The sequence below is a fragment of the Agelaius tricolor genome, unplaced genomic scaffold (assembly GCF_023055355.1).
Source record: "Agelaius tricolor isolate 1412-34295 unplaced genomic scaffold, bAgeTri1.0.p SCAF_24, whole genome shotgun sequence".
Classification (NCBI taxonomy): domain Eukaryota; kingdom Metazoa; phylum Chordata; class Aves; order Passeriformes; family Icteridae; genus Agelaius; species Agelaius tricolor.
This window is the reverse complement of record NW_027269284.1, coordinates 666,107-689,494: the sequence shown is the minus strand read 5'-3', so window position 1 is coordinate 689,494 and position 23,388 is coordinate 666,107. Positions and strand designations below refer to the sequence as shown.

The following is a 23,388-nucleotide window of genomic DNA, read 5'->3' as shown; positions in this document are numbered from 1 at the left end:
TACCTGAGAGCAGGATGTAAGATTCCACCAAGGGAGATCTGTGGTACTGCCCCCATACCAGTGACTACAACCACCAGAGTGGATACTCCAGACACCCACATGGGACTGGGAGATGTGATGCAGAACCCAAAACAGATCTGTTCCCCTCCTGGAGGAAAACTCAGGGCATCTCCAGCTGCAGCCTGCCAGGCTCCAGTGATCCCTTCAGCAGGGAGCCTCTGGCTTCCTACTCTGGGAGCTTATCCAACAAAGAAGGCAGAGCAAGGCTCCTAATTGCTCAGAGGTATTCTATTTAATCAGATTTGGAGGACACTGCTTTTCACCATCCAGTTGTGAAAAGCAGTAATTGCTGGTGGTTCTTAGGTTAGAACAATCCTCAGAGCTTTTCACAGCAAAGCCAGATAATCCCCAACGCCGAGCTGAGAGGAAAATTGAAGGTCAGTTCTCAGAGAGATTCTCAGTATGAACCTAAAAGAATGGATTTCACTTAAAACTGGTATAACATACTCTGAAGGCAAAGAAAAGGCCACCATGAGCAATAGACTGGGAAAACACAGTGAAAGATGGGAACCTACCTGGTAATGCATGAATTCTTTCTCAGAAGAATAAAAGCATGGGGCATTTCATCCCCAGCACATGAAAGGCAAAGGGAACATTAAAAGGCTCAAAGTATCTGCTTCATTACTGAATATAAGGCTCCCTCTCTACTCAACAGAGAAAAGCTGCTTCAGAAGATGTCACAGAGCAGCAGGTGAGGTGTGGAAGATCTGAGCTGCCCTATGGAAGATCCAGGCTTTCCACAGAGGTGAGGATCCTGGCAGGACCAGTTTCCTACCTTGGTTAGCTGACCTGTGTGAGCTTGAGTGGTGGGAAAGGCTCTCAGAGGTGGGTTTGGTGGTGCTAATTGGACCAGGGGAGTGCAGCCGTGCTCAGAGGTGGCCATAGGTGTATCATGGGCTGCTGGTCTAAGCCTCTCTCACACTCCCCCTGGAACAGATCAAGGGAAGAAGGGAGGTGCACAGAGAGCTGAGCGTGCTTCTGTTATTTCAGCCAGCCTGGCACCTGGCCCAGATCAGCCCTGAGGTATTGCTCCTTCTGGGAACCTCTGGGGAAAACAGGAGCAAGGAAAACGGGATAAATCCAGCTCCCTTAGCCAGGGAATCCTGCAAGAGAATGAAAAGTGAAAAGGTTTTCTACCAACAAGGGCATTGGGGGCAGAAAGTGGAACACGTCATGTTGGGTAATGGGTGCTCCAAGAACAGGTTCTCCTCTCACAGTTTTGAGCAGCTGCAAGGCCACTTCTCAGTTGATGCACAAAATGCTCATTGCAGGGCAAGGGCCTGGTAAATCCAGTCTGGAATTCTCCAAGGAGAGCTAACCTGGGATTAGCTGTGTGGAAGAGCCTGATGGACAGTGACCAGGTGCAGCATCAGCTGGAAGAGCAACTGCAGCACAGACCCAGGGCCCAGAGCCTCATATTTCCCTGCTGGGAGGAGAGGAACATCCAACACACGTAAACAGTCACTGTGAAAAAGCCCAAGAAGGAAGAGGGAGAGCAAACTCCCACATGCCAAACTACAGCAGACTCAAACAGCCAAATTCCCACTCATGAATTGAAGTGGGGTTTGGAATTTTTTTTTTATTTTATTTTAATAGGCCTTAAGCAAGAAAAGCTGCAACAAACAAGGTTGTTTGTACATTCAGGACTACAACAACTTGGCCTGTGAGAGAAGAGCCTCCTGCTAAGCCTGGGTAGAGCAGCAGTTCCCTGCTGGGGTCAGGGGAAAGATGGCACATGGGGACTGATGTGACATGGGGACACCCAACACCCCTGAACACCACCAGCTCAGGAGGCACAGCTGAAACAAGGGTGCAGGCTTGGGCACTGAATCTGGGCTTTTCAACCCAGAGTCTCTACCCTACAGCTCCTGCAGAGAGTGGTAAAATCTCTTTGGGCTGTAGTCAGTTATGCAGGAAATCCTCAGATTCCAGGGTCCTTTCAGGAAAAGGGTTCTTCACCCAGAGGTGCTGGAACAGGCTCCCCAAGGAATGGTCACAGCACCGAGCCTGACTGAGCTCAAGAAGCATTTGGACAATGCTCTGAGGCACAAAGGGATTGTTAAGTGTCCTGTGCAGGGCCAGCAGCTGGACATGATGATCCTGATGGGTCCCTTCCAACTCAGGATATTCTGTGATTCTGTGACTCTCTGGATCTCCATGTGGTTGGTAGCAAATGGTCAGTAAGGGAAGGGGAAAGCTGCACTTGTGAAGGCAAATTTCTCCAGTTAGCTGGAGCTCCATGGACAAGAGGTAAGGTTGGAAACCCCCTGAGTGCTGAGATTGGGCTAACACCAGCTAGCAGGAAGATATAAATCATTTAATCACAGGAGCCATCTCTAAAATAGCATAAACTGCATCTAATCTTGGAGGATGCTCCTCTTATAAGTGCTTGCAATTCTCTATCAATTCAAAACTCTTATTTCAAAACTGCTGTTAAGTCCACCACTATTTCTTTTAGTGTTACTACCTTACACCTGCACTTGCACAGTGTCTCCCATCAGAGCATGTCAAAACTCTCAGATAAAGAAATCCCTTTTCCTGGGAAGGTGTGTGACCTCTAGAGAAAGTGACTGTGGACAAGCTAAAGCCCATCATCCAAGTGTTATTCCTTTAAGTGATTTTATTTGGATTTTCTCAGTGTAATACGCCTAAGATTTGCCTCAGTCCAACTGCTGCCCTTAAAGTGATGTGTGATCACAGAACATGAAATCTGTGAAGTCCAGGAAGGTTTCAGTGATGCACCCAGAAAATGGGAACTCTCAAGATCAATGAATTTTTCGAAATTTAGGTCTTGGAGATTATTTCCATCGATCTGATACTGAATGGAAGTCAGGGGTGTGATTCAACCACACCTCAGCTGATCTAAACAGGTTCAGTTTCTGAAGGGGCCGTGCTGCTCTCCACAGCTGAGATCAGCCCTCAGAGCCCGACAGCTTCAGCTGCTGAAGAGTTATTTGTGATTCAACAAAGCAGAGGATGTGGAATCCTCCAGCACTTCTGCCCATCACTTCCTGAGCCGGTTTATCAGCCCCTCTGTATAAATAGCTCTCAGGCACACCCAAGCAGGAGCTATGCTGGAAGCACACGCACATTCAAAGGGACACAAAATGCCAAAGAACTAAAAATGACTTTAAAGCATTTCCTTCCTCGTGGTTATGTGATTCCCCAGCCCCATGCTCCCTCTCCCACCAGAGCACGCCTGACCTGTAAATTTACGTAGCATTTCGGTGCAGGTTTCTGCCACAGTTTCATCATCACACTTCTCCATAATCAAAGCCTCTTCTCCACAGATCCAGCCACTGAGGACATGGCCATACCTCTCGGGTGGGTACAGCACATCAAAGCTGCAGATCTTCTTGTACCACAGCTCCTCAGGGTAAGTCAAGCTCTCGCTCTCCGCCTCATCTTCCCAGACAAACTGGATGCTGTTGCACTCAGAGCTCCAGAAAGGCTCTTCAAACTCCAGGAAGATCTTGTCAGTGGTATTGATCCCCAGTTTCTCAATGGCCATCACCTTCTCCTCAGGCAGGCGGGGATGGAACAGGCTCTCGTGGCGCTTCTTCAAGACTCCCAGGGACACAGTCACAATGACGTGGTCAGCTGGGATGAACTCACAGTCCTCGCACTCTACGAAGACATTGGAGCCCTTGTTCTCCTCGGGGAGGTCACTGTTGTGGTCAGCCACCCTCTCAATCTCCTGGCTGACCGACTGGTTCCAGTGGATGCACTTGACCGGCTTGCGGAGCTGAATGACAGACTTGGGAATGGAGCGCGCCAGGATCTCCACGATTTTAATGAAACCACAAGGAATGACGTGATGAGCCCCGGGGATTTCGGTCCATTCCCCAAATTCACTCAGCGACACTTCATCCATGCTGTGGGAGCTGCTCTCACAACTCTCTACCTAAGGAAAAGCAACACAAAAGCAACGTTGCCACAGAGCAACTCCTTTAGCCACAGCACAGCTCTGCAAGGGCACAGAGGAGCTGCATGAGATGACTGAATTCCACTCATGAAAGCACAGAATTACACTCTGAAACCAGGTTAGTTTTGCTAGTAAAGAAGTGCCTGGCCATAGGGTCTGACAAATATCACTCCTTAGCCTTTCTTGCAACCAGAGAAACCATTTTGTCATGGTAAAGAGTTGGAGTTGCATCATCCAGAGTTCAGAGGCCAGAGGGCTGGAGCCCCTCTGATCTGAAGAAAAATTGAGAGATGGGACTGTTCAGCCTGGAGAAGAGAAAGCTCTGGCAAGACCTCCTGACACCTTTCAGTACCTAAAGGTGCTACAAAAGAGCTGGAGAGGGACTTTGGACAAGGCCATGGAGTGACAGGAGAAAGAATTATGGCTTTAAACTGATGGTCAACTTAAATTAGATATGAGGAATAAATTCTTCCTTGTGAGGGTGGTAAGGCCCTGGCACAGGGTGCCCAGAGAAGCTGTGGCTGCCACAGCCCTGGAAGTGTTTTCAAGGCAGGCTGGATGGGACTTGGAGCAACCTGGGATAGTGGAAGGTGCCCTGCCCATGGCAGGGGATGGAACTGGATGATCTTTAAGGTCCCCTCCAACCCAAATCATTCTGTGAATCTAAAATTCCATTATGTCTTTGCTTCTGCACAATTCTGGGTTAAAGTTCAGGTTTCTATCCTTTAAAACCCTCTGCAGTGGCCAGGATCTGCTGCCTGGTGCTCCTACAGCAGAACCTGGAGCCGCGTTAATCAGATGCTCATTCCAACGCTAATAAATGTTCCCACGAGGAGCCACAAAAAACTTCTGGCAGCTCTTTGTGCTGTCTGCAGCTTTCAGCATGCTGTCAAACAGTCAGCAATCAGTCAGCTAACAATCTGCCAGAGGTGAGAGGACCCAGCACAGGAGGAACTGAAGGAGACGGAAAAGGGAAATGCCAAGATGTGAGCCACGTGTGTTTGATGTGATTACCAAAGCTTTAGATCCATTAACCTGTTGGTTAATGTTTGTAGGAGTATTAAGCATAGCTGTAGCTCCCAACAATCCCTGGAACAAAGGCAGGATGTTTGGCCTGTCTTGTGATAAGCTTCTAATGATAATCCTGATGCACGGGACACGGTGATCTTAAAATCTTCACATCACCAGAGTCACAATCGCTCGCACACTGTAATTCTCTAAGCATTTTAAGGAATATTACAATTCCTTGCCTCAAACTTTGACCTGTTTTCCAGACCTTTCCACACTTTAGTGACTGTGCTTGGAAGCCTGAAAAGCCTAGACCTTCTTGCTGTGGAGCACCCTGGTGCAGGGCAGGAATCTGTGCTGGGACAAAGCCAACAAGTCAGGGTTGTACCAGCAGCTCCCAGGCTGCTCCTGTGCCTGCAGGGACCAACAGGTGCCTTCCCTGTCCTGCTCACTGCCTGATGACTCCAGTGGACACTGAGTGAAGACCCATCTTTGGACTGTGCTGTAGTTCCACCCTACCCAAGCACTTCCCAGACCTCCCTCCCCCAGGGTGACACAACACAAAACCCATGGATCCTCACCCTGCCTGGATGATCCAACAGGACACTCCTCACTATGAAGTTAAACACTGGTGGCTGTTTGATTCTTTCAACTATGGAGGCAAAATGCCAGGGGGGAAAAACAAGCAGCTACCAAGACAGGTTAATCCCCACTCTGCCATCTGATAGTCTAAAGTATGGGAAGCTTTGTTTTTCTCAGTTATTTGCATGAGAAGGGATTTGCAAGACTTGCAGAAACAGCTCTGACTGTGGCAGCCTGGAGCAAGCAGAGGAAAAACCACCAGGAAACCCAGAGCTGTATCCAATGACTTAACCCTGTCTGCATTGGGTAACACAACAAATAACTGAGCTTTACATGGCAGCTGTGGGGACACCCTGTGAGAAGAGGTTTTGGGTGAGGATGCTGAGATATCAGGCTCAGGACACCAGGGTTCAAACCTCAGCTCTATCTCAAATCTCCTGTGAGACTTTAGGTCTTTATTCCTCTTTGGTTTAGCTTCCCATCTGAAAACAGTGAACTCATGACAAAGTGCTGCTTGCCTCCCCTGCCTCATTTCAGAAGCTTTTAAGTCATCCTAATTGAAATTAAAATGACTGATACACTCTACTCATGGAGTGCTTGATGCAGCATTAAGTCCTCATCCCACAGAGAACTCATTTAGCCAAGGCACCGAGGAGATAAAAAGAACTATGGAAGCCATGTGGAAAGCTGGTTTTATACAGTCTATCTTGGATTTTATTGCTTTACCTTCAAAATGCTTTCTGGGGATTTCTTCAGCAAATTACTAGCATCAAAATTACATTTCTCCTGGTCTCTGAGAGGTAAAAAACACTCAGGCAGGATCAGTGAGTGCAGGTGTAAGTCACAAGATAAAACATTACTAAAAGAACCTGACAATAGAGTAGCTTCAGGTGGCAAAAAAAAAACCTAAATCACACCATAAAATTTAACAAGGCCTAGGAAAGCCTCTTCTATTAAGACAACTGGGGTTTTAAGGTAAGAAAAAAAATAGTAAAGGCATTATTCCTTGCAGCCCACTGTCTTTGGATCTGAGTTGGGAGGGAAAGTTGTCAACAGAAACACAAACTACAAGAGAGCACAGAAAGCAACTTCCAGGGCTGGGTAGGGCTCAGCCAGGTGCCCTGAGGTTCAGGATTTGTTTGCTCCAAAAACAAAACACCCCAGTGATGTGCACACCTACCTTCAGGTACTGCTGGATCATGGCCAGTTTCAGCCTCTTGACGGCCTCCGTGTCATCCGGGTCGGCCTTGACGCGTTTGCGCACGACGTCCCGCGTGAAAACGCCCACGCTGTTCTGGCTCTCAGCATTGACTGGTTTACCTCGTTGGAAGAACTCCTGAGTCAGGTTATAGACCTGCCAGAGACAGGACACAAGGATCATCCAGCAAGATGCTCCTTCAGCTGTCCCGACCCAGCACATTCACGTCCCTCCCCACATCTGATAAAAAGCACCGGCTCCTCTCCCACCTCTGTGTCCCAGGTTGATACCAGCCCTTCCACCCTCTCCATTATTTAGAAGGAATCCACCAGAGTGGGTCAATTAAGTTTCACAGTTAGTTTTCTGTTGTTCCATTTATGGGGATTTTTGAAGGAATTCTGAATGAGTTAGAGATGGGATTTTTGAGTTTTTTAGATCACGTGATTTATTTTTCTTATCTTCTACATAGACAGGAAGGGTGAGCTTGGCTCACATCTTTACTGCATGGTCTAGTTATAAGACCTTTTAAGGATTTATTGATTAATAAAACACTGTTAATAGGATATTTATGTTTTTGACTTAACCCTTAAGTATTTCGTTTTATGGACTTATGCTACAGAGTAAGCGTAAGTCTGGAAAACTAAATATTTAAGGGTTAAGTCAAAAACAGCTTTCTTAGTTAATTATTTTATGATACATAAACCTGCAGAACTGTATTCTAAAACTTCTTGTTTACCTTTGTAACTACTTTTATTTTTTTTATATATCTTAAATTCTAAAACTCGAAACTTTCCTCTTTTTAACTTACCATGTTTCTGCTTTAAACTATAAATCCATATTCTTGCTTCTAGTACTTAAGTTTGGAAGACTTTTCCAAGGTCTCAGGTCAAATCCTGTGCTTAATTCTAAGCTTTGACTTACAGGCCCAAAGTTCTGAGAATTCCCTGCACTTTGGATTCCAACATCCGATGAAATCGGGAAGCAACAAACAGCAAAGGAATTCTGTATGCACACACATTTTACTTGAGCACAGGACAGGTAGAAATCCATGGAAAACAGTGACATCTCTAGAGCTCCTCACCAGGAGCCACAGTAAAAATCCCTTGTAACAAATTGATCTTCTTTGAAGATATTCCTGGTGGTTTTTAACCCCAGTTTTCCATACAAGCTACATAAAAGGCAAGGAAACACCATCCAACTCAGCCCACTGCTTGTGGCTGTCTGGGAAAACTTGTATTTCTATCTACAATATTGCCAGAAGAGCCTGCAATTGCATCATGGCTCTTCCTTTTTATAGAAAAAAAACAAACTTCAAGAGGAATCTTTTAACACAGGAAAGCTCTCAAAAGATGCCTCTCAGAAATGCAGCACATCCCATTAATGATTTGTTTGTCCAGAATGTGTCCCCTTCTCATTCATATCATACCACAGGGTGAACAATATTCTTACATCTCTGTTTGGGGTGTTTTTCCCATCAAAGATGGTTTAATTACACCTTATGATCATTTTTTGGAGACAGATGATTTGGATGTCAAGAAGTTGAAAGCTACAGTAAATATCTGGTACAAAGCTGGTAAAAAACTGGCAGCCTTGCCTTCAAAAAGCTCCTGGAGCTTTCCATTCCCTGCTGAGAGGGCTAATCCACTATGGTTTATGTTCTTCCCACTCCAGTTTTCCCCAAGAGCTTGATTTTATCTTGGGTTTTAGGAATAAAGTGAATTTGAGGAGGCAAAATACAGGGAAGAAGAGGAAAGGGAGGAGGATAAACACATTGCAGTGGTAGGAGTGAGAGAGAGGAGGTCTGTGAGCTAATGGAAGAAGGTGAGTTGACAGGGAAGGGATGAGGAGGAAACTGGAGAAAAAAAGTGAAAGAATGACCAAAAAAAGGGGGGTGGAATAAATGATAAAAACAGAAAAGAAACAATCACAAGGAAAATGAGTGGGACTGGTAAAGACAGAAGAGAATTGCAGACACTGCCTGGGACACGACCATTCCAAGGCGACTCCCAGACAAGAAAGGTGGGGCCCAACGTCCTGTATGAAACAAAGGCTTCCAGCAAAGGAAACTTTGGCAGCTCCAGCATCCCCTGGTTCTCAGGTCCCTGGATTTCTGAGGCCACAAGCACTTGCAGCAGGTCCAGGCTGCACAGACCTTGCGTCAGCACAATCAGCTCGGCTTTCATAAGCTGATTGAGCTCTGTAAGCAGATAACAAACTCACAGGACAAGCAAAGCCCTGCTAAAACCCAGCCACCACTTGGCCCACAGGAGAAGTGAGCCTGACTATGTTTTTGTTAACCATTACATTTCTTCACTGCCCCACTGAGAGGAGAGCAGGAAGGCACAAGTTCTCTGTGCTGTAACCACCAAGGAAAGTCTTTCCTGGAGGTGCCATCCCATTGATCGGACAGCAGGTAAGTTAAATCACATCAGGATTTCTTATTTCTCCTCTTATTTCCTTGCTTTTCAAGTTCAAGAAGAATTTGGACAACACCCTCAGACACAAGGGGTGACTTTGGGGGTTTTCCTGTGCAGGCCCAGGAGCTGAACTTGATGATCCTCCTAAGTCACTTCCAACTCAGGATATTCTGATTCTTGGGAGTGCTGAACCATCTGAGGAAGAAGAGGAGGCAAAGCTGTTGTAGGGAAGAAGCAAAAAGAGAAACGACAGCAGGTCCTACATTGAGAGATATATGGTCAGAATAAATGAATAAAAAAGATGCTTGAAATGTATGTTTTAATGAACATGAGCAGCAAACACATCCTGTGTAAGAAGCTATGGAAAAGCTTCACTAGGACACCTCATTTAAGGTAGGTGTCCGATGAAGCAGGAGCAAAATTGTGCTGTCTGGAGTTGGAATTATCCAGACTTTCCCTCCCCAGATGGGGAAAGCATTGTCATTCCTATGGGACCACCCCTGGGGTCACTGGGAACAAGCACTTGTGATATCTGAAAACCCATACTCCTCCAATCATTTCAGCATTTCAGCAGCAGGGTTCCTGAGAAAGTAGAAATGGGCTTTCCCTCAAAGATCCTGGGGAAAGGTAACAACAAGGATGACCCAAAAGATTCTGCTGATTTTCCAGTTAACCCTTCAAAATCTCCCTGCATCCAAACCAGAGCTCCATGTCCAGCAAGGAGAGCTACACCACAGACAGTCCAGCCAACCTTTGCTTTTCTATTATCATAAATCTGATACAAGCAGGGAGCAAAACCAAAGGATAAACTGCATCAACTCCCATCTCTTACCATGGGCAATCTCACATCCCAGCAGGACAACCTAAACATTTCTCACTCTAAAGTCCCCCTGAGCTAGGACAGAACAAGTGGCTCTGGAAGCCTGACTGAAAAAAGAGAGATCTCAAGTAACCTCTCATTCTAAGCATTCTTCCTTCCCTCATTCTGAAGGCTTACACACAATCCTCCAAGGAATTCACAGAATCATGGAATGGTTTGGATTAGAAGGGACCTTAAAGCCCATCCAGTCCCACCCCCTGCCATGTTCAGGGACACCTTCCACTATCCCAGGTTGCTCCAAGCCCCATCCAACCTGGCCTGGGACATTTCCAGGGATCCATGGGCAGCCATAGCTTCTCTGGGAAATCCATTCCAGGGCCTCACTGCCCTCACAGGGAACAATTCCTTCCCAAAATCCCGTCTAACCCTGCCCTCTGGCAGTGGGAAGCCTTTCTCCTTGTCCTGTCCTTCCATCCCTTGTCCAAAGTCCCTCTCCAGCTCTCCTGGAGCCCTTTCAGGCCCTGGAAGATGCTGGAAGGTCTCCCTGGTTGTCATGCTGAACAACCCCAGTTCCCTGGGTCTGCAAGACAGAAGGGGTCGAAGGTAAGAAATTAAAACAAGTTAACTGAACGTCCACAGTCCTAAAACAGGTTCACTTCAGCTTCCATCTTCTGTCTTCTTTCTGACCAGCTCTGGGGCATCCCACAAGCAGGGTCTATGCAGGGAACGTGGATTCCAGCAAGGATGTCCCCTCTTGTTACCTACAGGCTTCCTCCTCCACGTGTTTATTTACTACCTACGTGCTCCTCCACCACAGGAAAAAGCAGTTTCTTAGGAAGAACAAAGCTAAATAAAGAAGTTTCTCCTCACTGAAGGAGGTCAGGAAAGCACATCCCCATCCACACTCCTTCCTGTCAGCGCCGCTGACGATGCCCAGCATTGTCTTTTGCTCACTTGGCTTAAAAACTGCTGTGACTTAATCCCTGTCCAGTAAAAAGCCCTGATGGAGATAGGGCTGTGCTGTTCCCAGGCCAGACATCTGTCAGTGCAATAGAGGCAGGGAGGGAACGGTGATTCTCAGCGGCCCTTTGGTCCTGCTGTCCATGATAACTGCAAGGCAAGGCACTGGAGCTTAATTGGGGATGGCAGGAAGCCCAGCACGGGGTGGGGGTGTGGAGGATGAAAAACGTTGTCATTCTTTGGCTGCATCCCTCCCCCAGAAGCTGTTGCAGCACACGGGAGAAAGCTGACAGATAACAAGGCCATTAATTAGCTGATTGTTAAGGGAGGGTTCCTGGGAAGCAGTTCTTTAGGGACCACATCCTTGCTGAAAAGCTCAAGTAAAAGCAGGCACTTCTCTTAAATCAGGCAGTGACAGACTGATTTTTCAGCTGCATTTAACCTGTCCAGCTCACCACTTCTCACTAATACCTGGGAATCGGCTTTAAACACCTCTCTGAAAAGGGAAATGAGGACTTAGCAGGGACAGAGGAACAATTCTGAGATAAATTGTCCCTGATCACATTTTCTGAGGAGTTAATCACACACACAGACCCCAGAAGTGCAGACATTACCCTCAGAGGTCCCACTCTGGTCGTTTTCCTGAGAGTCATAGAGATGTGGTACAAGCAAGAAGAGCCAAAATCCTCTCCCAGCCCCAGGATTCCCCCAGTTATCCTAGAAGGAGTGGAGAGGAAGGTGGGAAGATGACAAATACATGATGTGGGCATCACACCCTGGGGAACCTCCCCGTGCTGGTGCCTCTTTCCTTTTGGAGACTGACCAAGTGGAGTGACAATGACCCTGAGCAGTGCCAGCCCCACCCAGCACACCATCTTAAGGAGGACAATCCTAAAAGTCCTGCCCTGTCTCATGGTGCTTCCCTTGGCAATGTGTGGTTGGGAATCCAGGTGGATGCTCTGCAGGACTGGAGACCTTCCTTGAAGGCATTGCCCTCTTTCCACGAGAAGACTTCAGGTCACCTTGGTCACAGGTTCATGACAAATCCTGACTGACCCCAGTGCAGGGCAACAGCCCCTCCCAAGGAACTTTCTGCTGGAGAAATGAAGAGCTGAGCAGTCTTCAAGCAGTCTGACTGCTCCACTTCCTCATAACCAAATAAAGGCTCCTGTGAGACATCCCTACAGCTATTAAAAATTCAGGCTACTGCAAACAAAAATGCAGCAAAACTTGTATTGAGGTAGAAGAAGGCAGCCAAAAAAGATTGGATAAGTGCCTGGAAAAAGCCTAAGGACTTTCCAGATGAATTAGTGAGGCAAAGCTCTGGAGGTACAGGGGTGCTCTGCCTTTCACTCCAGCAAAATTCAGCACAGAGAGACCTCGCCTTGCTAAAATGCAGTTTCAGAGACTCCACATGCCCCAATGAAACTCAAGGGAGACCCCCTGCACTTTGAATTCCCTAGAATCTGGTGTCCAGATGAGAAGATAACTGGGGTTAGAGAGACCCAGCTGGAGGAGAAGAGCTGAAGGCACTGAAGGCACTGGAGCCCCAGCAGCAGCTGCAGGCAAAGCCAGGCAGGGTGTGAGCGAGGGGGAGGGTGACAAATTTAGCCCTGCTCATTCAGGGATACATTTTCCACTGTTCATGCCAGTCCTGCATCCCTGATTAGGCTTTGCATCCATCATGGGTTGCTGGCTGTTTTGTGGGGGGTTCTTTCTTTTCAGCTCAGGACAGGGTGTGTCACAGCCTTTGCTATCTGAGCCTCCTCTGAAGGGATGAGATGACATGATGGTGGCATTGCTAATGAAAACCTGAGGAAGGCTGGGAGCTCCTGTGAGACAAGGAAAGATCCTGACCTCAGGATTTAGTGATCTGAAAGATGAATTTTTATCCTGGACAACTTCAAAATGCTTTAACAAAACTAATCATAAAATCTGCCTCCCAAAAAAAAATTAGTAGAGATGCAGAACTGAAAATTCTTGCTGTTCTTCCCAGCATTTCATTTTATCACCACTTAAAGCAACAGAACTTTGGCCAGAAATAAAAAAGATTAAATAACCTCTAATGAACAAGCAAAAACCCCCTCACAGGATCACAGAATGGGTTGGGTTGGAAGGAACATGGAGGATTTGAATTGTTCCAACTGCCCTGCCATGGACAGGGACATCTTCCATTAAACCAAACTGATCCAAGCCCCATCCAGCCTGGCCTTGGGCACTTCCAGGGATCCAGGGGCAGCCACAGCTGCTCTGGGCACCCTGTGCCATGGCCTCACCACTCTCACAGTAATGCTGGGCAAGTGGGGAACACCCCAAAACACAAACCAGAAATGCCCCTGTCACACTCAGCATGTGTGGAACACCCTCTGCACTTTATGCCAGAGGAAAATGTCCCCAAAGCCACACGGCTGCTCCTGGCTGCCCTCCCTCCAGGGCACTTATATTCCTTACAGCCATTTTAACTGGGCATTTTTATGGGATCACATAGCTTGCCTGAATTCCCACTTTTCCTAGGCAGGGCAGGGAATAAACCACAGATTTAAACACTGATTTAAGCCAAATGCCTCAAACCAGTACAGATCCTCCAGCCTGGCACCCGGAAGAGGCTGAGACAAGCAGCTCAACAAAACCATGAGCTGCTCCTGCAAGAAATTCCAGCAGGCTTTGGAGGAAGGCAGAGAAAGCCCCTCCCAGCACGAGCAATTAAGGGGCTGGCTGATGTCCCCTGCTTGGCTCCAGCTGTCCCTTAAGTATTTTTTATCACCACGAGTGGCTGCAGACATTTTTACAAGCCATAAATGTGAAAGCCTTTTCTGTCTCCTAGTGATAAAGATATCCTGTGGCAATGATAAGCTAATTAGGTGTTGTGTAAAGAAGATTAACTTTTAATGTGCTGTTCTCTCATGTCACTGGCTGCCCCTTTCTCTCCCCTTTAAAAGAAAGGGTAGATTTACCAAATTAATCATTTCTAAAACACTGGTACCTTGTTATGGCCTTTATCTTACTGGGTTTATCTCAAAGCTAAGTGGCTCTCATCTCTGTATTCCCTTCTCATTCTGGAGCCTGCCCTCCCTTTGCTGGAGGTTTTCCTATCATCTTCCAAACAGGATGTTCAGCAAGCCCTGCATGCAGTTTGGCAGAGTTCCATTTACATAAATAATGCTGCTCACTGCAGTATTTTCATTTACTCTTTCCAGCCCCAGTTGCTGTTAATCTTCCTCCACACACATCTCACCTGTCTTTTTTTTTTCTCCTGCCTGGATAAAGTCTCATTTGTTTTTTTAATCCAGTAATATGAAAAATTGTTCAGATGAATTATATCCACCTGCATTTGTCCAAGATGTTGTCCACAGGTTAACAAATCCTTCCAAAATCCTTAACAAAAAAAAAAGATTTCTTTGAAATTCCTACTACTCTTCTCTGAAAGTGAAATGATTTTGCGCCATCCCATCACTGATTCCAGTTCAGAAACACAGGACAGTGCCAAAAATCTTTTCAAAAGAAAAAAAAATCCCTTTTTCTGCTCCCCACCCAATTCTTGATAATTCTTTACAGGGTACAGTGACTTTTCTAATGCTCCCAGACATATTTTTAAACAAAGTATGCAAGAGTAACCTGAATCTAGTGAGTGTTCAGCCAAGAGTCAAATACTGAAGTTTGCTGTCAGATGAAAATCTGAAGGTTTTAGGCACGGCTACAGCCTGATGAAAATATTCATGTTTTGTTCCATTTTCCACAACCCACTGAGAGATCACATTACCTGGAGGGCCAGACAGTCTGCACTGACCCCTCTAAATGTACTTCACAAGCAGCATTAAAAAAAAAATGTGGGGAATAATTATAATTAACTTTGGCAAGCAAAAGAGTTTAAATAACCTTCAACTGAAGTCCATGCTGGTTTAATCTCCCAGAAAAGATGTTCCTTTCCTTCTGATGCAAAAAAACTTTCAATTCTACGAAACTGCACTGACTTTGGCACACCACACAGCATTTCACAGTATTTATAACCAATAAAAAGTCACAGGGATACAATATTTAGCTGGTTGTTGCTAAGGTTCTGCATTCTACTTTGTTTAGCAATTTGATCCCTCCATGTCACAGACATATTTTATAAAAGATCCTTTAATTGAGATATTTTCTCCTGAGAAGCTGAGAAGCTTCAGTTTCTCCATGTTTTGCTGCTTTAGAATGTGATTTATAGAATTGTTTACCCAGCATGTAAAATTGTTTTTACTTGATGACCAATGACAGCCACCTGTGTCGAGGCTGTGAGCAGTCACAAGATTTTATTATCACTCCATCCCTTTCCATCCCAGCCTTCTGATGAAATCCTTTCTTCTATTCTTTTAGTATAGTTTTAATGTATCATTTTCTTTTAATATAATACATATTATAAAATAATAAATCAGCCTTCTGAAACATAGAGTCAAGATTCTCATCCCTTCCCTCATCCTGGGACCCCTGCGAACACCACCACACCTCCACTACTCTTTTAATTAAGTACTGGATTAATTACTGGATCTCCCCAGAAATAGTTGCTGGAAGTGGTTAAATTGATTACAAAGATGGAAAGATTGCTATTCCTCACCACAGAGATTTAATCCCACATCAGGGACAAACGGGGTGCAGTGAAGCAGACGAGAGAAAATTTAGCATTGATTTTTTTTTTCCCCCCGATTTCTACCTTCATCCTGGAATGTTCTAACTGGGAACTGAGACCAAAGGGCCTCAGTGTTCCAGGCAAACCTAGCACTTGCCAAAGCAGCTGGACACCAACCTCGTTGTATAAATCACTGAATTCTTCAACCACATCTTTCGGGATCCTCTGCCCGCTGTTGGTGAGGTGATAAGCCACCCCATTCTTGGAGTAAAGGCTGATCCGCCCAACGCTCCTCTCGCTGTCAGTGGTCTCTTCCAGCAAACCATTGTCTTCTGCTAGATGATAGACTGGGTTTCCATGTGAACCATGAATCCACGTAGCTCCCAGCTCAAAAGTGGCATGCCCTGCAGGAGAGGAAGCCAAGCAAACTGGTTATGGAAGCCTGTTTTCCTGGAAGCTTCTCACAAAACGTGCAAGAAGCAGAATTGCCCAAGGACAGCACGTGTTTGAACGTCCCTTAAGGGAGTTTTTCTCTGTTAGACACAATGCCAGCATTCTCCAAATTGGTCCTTTGGGATAGAGGTTTGGGTATTGCCCAGAAGGATGGGATGTTGCAATAAAGATCCCTCATAGTGACACACCTCTGATACTTAAGGAGAAATTCAGCCCTTCTCAGTTCCCAGCTCTCACTATGGTTGTTGCCAGCAGGGAGATGGAGGAAAATGTGGATTGCAACATTGGCCTGAACACTGAACCTTGTCCTGTGACTAAAATGATTGTTATTTACAAACACACCTCAGATTAACTGCAATAAAACATGCATTTCCATTTTGCAAATGAGTAAATAGGCTGTAATTTACTACTTATGCCTTTGGAGATTTATATATCAGGTTCTTTAGAAAGAGGCACTGTGTTTTCATCAGCTGTACTCTCTGCTTGAAAAACACAAAGAATGTGGTCAGCCCCACTCTCCCCATCCCTTACAACTATCAGGATTTGCACCAGGGCTTTGTCCCCCCCAAATCCAGCACTGCCACACTAGGCTGAGAGCACAGGGGGATGCTCAGCAGCCGAAAGGAGATGCTAAAAATAAGCTTGGGTCATGTATCCCCCCCATATTTTGACAGATTCTCAGGAGGCCAAAGCTAGTTTAAAGTCTGACAGAGCTGGGCATCCCCCAGCACCCCTGCAGCAGTGTGGGAATGCCTGATTAAGCAGGATAATTAATAGGATCCCGCTTGATGAAGAAAGGATGGTGCAGTTCCCAGCTATCATTTGCTGTTTAACATGTAAATGTATGCTCAGACAGAGAGGCACTGCAGCACTGAGCTGTGCTGCAGTCAGGTTTAAAGGGTGAAAGCTCCAAGGAATGCTGTTCCCTGGCTGAGCCCCTGCCTCTGAGGGAAGCTCCACAGATCTCATTTTCCAAGCAGCCCCTTTGTCAGTGAGAGCTGTGCTGACTGCCCTTCAAAACCTGCACTACAGCAGGAGGTTTTTTTTTTACAGCACAGCACCTGCTCCAGAGAGCAGCCCCAACACACAGACCTGAACACTCCAGGTGCCACTGACTCCAACACGCCCCAGAGCACCCAGCCAGGTGGAAATGACTGAACACTGGCAGCCAAAGGTAGAGAGCTCATCAATATTGCAAGTGGCAGCCCCCAGGTTAATGCAATCCTCCTGCAACTCGGGCTGAGCCAAGCAGCAGCAGGAATGCTCCTGCCTCCTGCTCCAGGGCAGGAGTTTCTCTGCTGCACAGCAATCCTGATTTTTCAAAGAAAACAATTTGCCAGCAGGTCCTGCTGCTGCCTTAATGCTTGGTGACAGTGATGATGTGCTTCAAGTTCTCCTGTTGAGCTGTGTGGAACATAATCAAATAACAACAAATTAAAAACTAATTCCTGCCTGTAATATTCATGCTCACTATCATCACTACCAGATAAGCCAGGTCTTACCAGGTGTAAGTTAAATGATTAGTTATTTAAAAGTGTAAAATTAAATAAAATTCTTTTAAACAGAGACAGCCAATTTACCTTCAGGATTTTAGGTTCAAAATTAATCTATTTGGAATGAATCATGCCATACAACAACAACAAAAAAAATAAACCAGAAAAACACACAGATTGTACATCAAGCCTCCTGGATAGGGATGGCAATTTTCACATTTCCCTTTGCAGCCCTGGCTATTTCTTGGGTATCCTGTTGTGAGATAGCTGCAGTGGCTACAGATGTAATAGGTTCATGTGCAGGAAACACAGTGCACAAACACATAAACCCTCTCCTCACCTGTGCTAGAATCAAACCTCTGAATATCCAAATTACTCCCCTGGGCAGAGAAGCAACAGTCCGTGCACTTGAGGGAAAATACTGTCCCCCATAAGACGTGGCTCAGTGAGGGGGATGGATTCAGATATAACCCTGAGAAGGTGCCACAATGCCACAGACTGGTTTGGGGTTTGGAAGGGATCTTAAAGATCATCCTATTCCCACCCCTGCCATGGGCAGGGACATCTTCCATTAAACCAAACTGATCCAAGCCACATCCAACCTGGCTTTAGACACTTCCAGGGATCAAGGGGCAGCCACAGCTTCTCTGGGCACCCTGTGCCAGGGCTTCCCCACCCTCACAGGGAAGAATTTCTTCCTAATTAGTAGCTCTCCTGAAATTTAAATCAGATTTTTAGTCAAGTGTGCAGACAGGGAAGAGGCCAGAGCCAGAACACAGATCCACCTTGGCAGAGAACTGCAGCCCACACCCACACAGGGCAACCCTGAGAGCTGGCAGATAAGAAGATAAGAGAAAGATAAGAAAAGACAGTTTGGAATTTTAAAACATTAATAAAAGACTAAGACTTTGGATGCTGGCCTCTGTGCAGCAACAGTTACATCTACAAACTCTGGGATTGCCTCCAGACTGAAACACCTGCGCTCCTCTCCTGTTAATTAAGGGGTGTTAATGAGGAGGAGGTGGATTCCCAGCAAAGGCAAAGATGTGAGTTACGAGTAAAGGTGGGCAAAGATGAGAGATTCAGGCTCAGTACTAAAACACCAGAACTATTTCACAGGTACACTGGGAGGATGATCTGTGGCTCCCCAAAGATTTCAGCTCTTTCACACTTCCCTCCTCTCACAGGCATCATCCAGGATATTTTTAATGCAGCGGATTGTGTGTAAAGGACACACTTCCCTTCCTAACCTCTATGCCAAGTCTCAGCAGAATGTAAAGTGCCCCACTCAAACCTCTAGAGATTAGATTTTTCCAACTGCCTTTCCATTGGTTTCCCTTCTGCAAGTTCACAGGAGGCTGCTGTTTATTTACTGCGGTGAGTTTATCAAGCAAAACACAGTAAGTGATGTAAGCACCTAAGAAATAAAAATAAAGCAGGGCAGCAAGAGGGCAAAGGTAACATCCAGAGTGGGATCAGAACTAGAATTAGTTAATTGAAATCAGGAAAGCAATTCAGGAAAAGCAGAGAGCTTTATGCCTCCTGCAGAGAAGAGACAGGCCATGTCCTTCTGGATACCAGGAAAAGCTTCAGCGATTCCTGTGCTACAAAGGACAGTGTTTGTTCCAGGAGTTTTGCCTGTAGAGATTTTTAAACTGGCCTGGCATTCAAATATCCAGAGTCTGCACCTTTATTACACACTAAGAAAGGAGGCTGCAGAGGTAGGAAAGCTGAAAATCAGGATGAAGGGATACATTGAAGATGTTTTTCCAGCAGCCTGATTCCCAGTGGGTAGCGCCCAAGACAGTAAATTAGTTCTAGGGAAATGAATGGGGTTGTTTGTGAAGCAGAACAGCTCGGGGTTTCCCCTTTCCAAGGGCTTTAAGCCCTGAGAAACAGCCCTTCAACAGCCTGGAGATTTACTGGCTGCTCCTGGGAACGAGTCAAGCTGGAAAACCTGGGTGGAAAGAGTCTGCGTACAGTTACTCAGTCACAGACCTGTTACGCAGAGCTCTTCTTCCTGCGCAAGAAAAAACAATCACCCAAACCTTTGATTTCATGGAAACACAGGTTTGGAGCAGCCCTGGGTCACAAGTGAGGCACGAGACAGCACAGAACCACCCACCCACCCTGAGAGGCGCCCAAGGATTTAAATATTTACTCTCCTGACACCGCCACGCCTCAAACCATTTTGCACATGCACATTACCCCATTTCCAAAGTTCATCTGGCTTTGTGGCCACACAAACCCCACCAGCAGCCCTCTGCAGGTGCTGATGCCATTTCCAGATGCCTCACTGTCCCTTCGTGGTTGCCTTAAACAGCTGGAACAGAGGCTAGACAGAGTTAAGGGGAATAAAAGGGTATTTATTGAAGGGCCTTCAAAGGCCACACCCTGGCAGTACCAGAGCCACGGCTTTGGCTCTGCCCGGATGGCTCCAAGATGGAAGCAAAAAGGGGGCTTGGCCACAAGATCTCACATTTTTATAAGTTTTGGTCCATTAGCATATTGGAGGTAATTGTCCAATTACAGCCCCAGCCCATGAAGTCCCATCCTTCTCATTTTTTTCTCTCTTCAGTCCATGTCATTTATACTCTTGTGCCTGAGATCTGGATCCAGCTGTCCTTGGGTGTCCCAGCTAGAGAAGGCATTGTTGTGTCTCCCTACTCTGTGAAGAGAGCTCACCATCTCCTTATATGAAACCCAGACCTGTCAGAACCCAGGACATTCCTCTGACTGCCCTGGAGGACTCCAGACCCTGGCAGGGGGCTCAGAGACCTTGGCACGGAGTCAAAACCACCTGTGCCTTTGATCTTAGGCCATGGAAAAAGTTACCAACTTTGTGTGAAGATTTAGAAGCCACAAGGGTTTGAGTAGAATGATAGTGACTTTATCACAGGGTGAAAGAGTAGAATTTTGGGGGTTTTAGAATGGGGGTTTAAGAGGCAAGATGGAGGAATCTGGGCATGTCCTGTCTTCTTCTTCTTGTCCTCCATCTTCTGCTGTGATGGGGGCACTTCTGCATTGGTTTAGAGTAGAGAGAGACTGTCTAACATAGGTGATAGTATTGGAAAATTATTGTAAATAAAGTCCACGTAGTTTTTAGTATAAAAAGATAACACCACCCTGAGGGCAGTCAGTGTGCCTCAACCTGACCTGCTGGACAGACCTCAGCAGGTCAGAAAAAGAATGTATTAGATAAGAGCAAATAAACAACCTTGAAAAGCAGAACTGACAAATCTCAACTTCTTCTCCAGTTGCGGGGCTGAGAAAAAAGACTTTTTAATACCTCAGGAGCCATTCCAGCAACAACAAACCCAACAGAGACCCGCACACCAACGCAGCCCGAAATCAAAAAGAAGAACAAAGCAAAAAAAACAAAAAACAAAAAATTAAAAAAAAAAATCTGAAAGGCAAGGCGCATCCTCTCACCGAGTCGGACGCTCTGCACGCGGCCCCCGATGCGGTCGGTCGCCTCGAGGACTGTTACATCCGTGAATCCGCCTTCCAGGAGCGCCTTGGCTGCCGACAGGCCCGCGAGCCCAGCACCGATCACGACTATTCGAGGCTGTCGCTTTCTCCGTAGGCCACTACTAAGAGGATCATCCGTGCTGTCTGCAGATATTTCACAACTTTGCATGCCGTCCAAGCTCTCTTTCTAAGGAACCTGTGGGAGGAAGGGAATTGTTGTGTTCAGATCCAGCTTATCCTCCTGCAGTTGAAAGGATTCAAAAATGATAAAGTCTGGCAGAAAAGAAAAGCTTGGTGAGTTAGACCCGGCCTTCAACGTGGGATGCACAGAAAGGATAACTGAGGTCAAGCTGGGATGCAAAACAATTTTTTAGCCTAGAGCACCAAGAACTTCAGAAATCTCCACCCTTTCATGCCATGTAGACTGTTTCCAAACAAGTCAAAGGACTTTCAAACGCCCATCTTTTTATATACCCTCCAAAAGTGGTAATTTTGTGGTGAAGGCTTTTAAAGGAAAGAAAACCATGTCCCCAGTGCTGACAAGCTCCACAACCCAGCAATGAAGCTCCACTTTGCCACTGTGGCAACCACAAAGCCTGAATTTCAGCTCCTCTAAGTAGGGGAGGAGGTAAGGAGGATTTAGCTCAAAGCAAGGACATTGGATCCCAAGCCAGCCATTACAGAAATGGGACAGGGAGGAAAATGTTTCAAGCGATGGAAGTCAACAAGGGCCACTCCAAAATTTCACAAAATGCAGCCCCTGGAGCCAACACTGTCCTGCCACATCAGGCTTAGATGAGAGGTTCAAACCCACACCAGTCCTGACTAGTCCAAATCCACCCAGATCTCCACGTACCAATATATTCAACTGCTCCTCCAAGCAGGACCTTGTTTTCCTTGGCAAACTTCTAGAAGACACCTTTTTACTGCCATCTACCCTTATTTCTCAGGTCCCATCACATCATTTTAGTAGGTGGGACCATGACCTGAGCCCATGGTTAAGGTTCAACCCAGAGCAGGGATTTCCAGTATAGGATGTCTTTAATCACAAAAGCCAGCATGTGTTTACCTGGTTCTGGGTGGTTCATACCTGCCCTCAGGAGCACAAAGAACAGGGTGCAGAGATCCCTACCCCTCCAGACCTGAGCTGACATGAGTCCCAACTTGCAGAGGATAAACACACAGCCCAGGATTTATCAGCCCTGGAATCAGCTGATGCCCAGTAATTTGGATAAAGCACAAACACAATTCCTTGCCTCCCCCTCCTCCCTCCCCAAACAGAGACATCCAAGGAGCTCATAGTGTGCTGCCTCTACCTGTTGCCAAGCTGTTGGATATCCATTCTGAGTTCTTCCTCAATTCTCCCAACACTTGGCCACTGACAAAGATTCCTACTCCTCTCTTCCATCACCAGAAGGGTCGACTTAAAAAACTGCTGGCCTACTGCAGAATATGATCACAGGTACTAAAGAAGCAGTTTCATTTGGAGAGTTCCTTTTTCTCCAGGATTTTAGAGAATTTATGTTTGTTGACCAAGCAATATCCACTCTCTGTAAGGGAGCTGACACCAGACTGCAGTCGGCAGGGATTTAGGCAGTGGTATGAAGAGGAGAATGGTCCCACTGGAGCTCTGGTAACACTTTTGAAAATGTTTGGTTTCAAGTGAAACAGCTTCACAGCTCAATCCACCCTCCTGTGGACTCACCTGCAAGAGGGATTTGCACAGTGTGTGCAAACTCTGATTCTGCCACTGCAGCTGGTCCCAGCCGGCCCTGCATCAGCTCCAACTGCCACTGCAGCAGCTTCCAACGGCCACAGCCCAACAGAAGGTAGATCACAGAATTCTCAAGGATGGCACCTTCCAGCTCATCCTATTCCACCCCCTCCCATGGGCAGGGACACCTTCTACCAGCCCAGGTTGCTCCAAGCCCCGTCCAACCTGGCCATGGACACTTCCAGGGATCCAGGGGCAGCCACGGCTTCTCTGGGCACCCTGTGCCAGGGCCTGCCCACCCTCACAGGGAAGACCTTCATCCTAAAGTCCAATCTAAAGCTCTTTCTGATTTAAAACTGTTCCCTCCTTGTCCTGTCACTGTCTGCCTGTGTAAAAATCACCCTCTGTCTTTTTTGTAAGCCCCCCTTAGGCCCTGTAAGGGGCTCTGAGCTCTCCCTGGAACCTTCCCTTCTCCAGGTGAACATTCCCAGCTCTCCCAGCCTGGCTCCAGCCCTTGGAGCATCTCCATGGCCTCCTCCAGACTCTCTCCAGCAGCTCCAGGTCCTTCTACTGTTGGGGGTCCCAGCACTGCGGGTGGGGTCTCACCAGGGCAGAACAGAAGGGGAGAATTCTCTCCCACAGACATTCTACAACCCTCTCCCCTTCTCATTCTCCTGAGAACACTTT

At 46.6% G+C, this 23,388-nt stretch overlaps 1 protein-coding gene across 1 annotated transcript in view; it reads right to left on the bottom strand.

The window, feature by feature from the left end:
- Nucleotides 1–23,388, bottom strand: part of SMOX (spermine oxidase) — a 52,440-nt gene that overhangs the window by 4,745 nt on the left and 24,307 nt on the right. The window contains exons 2-5 of the mRNA XM_071447409.1: nucleotides 20,949–21,183; nucleotides 15,748–15,974; nucleotides 6,756–6,929; nucleotides 3,265–3,964 (exon numbers count right to left, since the gene is read on the bottom strand). Of these exons, the coding sequence (XP_071303510.1) occupies nucleotides 3,265–3,964; nucleotides 6,756–6,929; nucleotides 15,748–15,974; nucleotides 20,949–21,156 (1,309 nt within the window). The 5' untranslated portion in view covers nucleotides 21,157–21,183. The remainder of the gene's footprint in view (nucleotides 1–3,264; nucleotides 3,965–6,755; nucleotides 6,930–15,747; nucleotides 15,975–20,948; nucleotides 21,184–23,388) is intronic.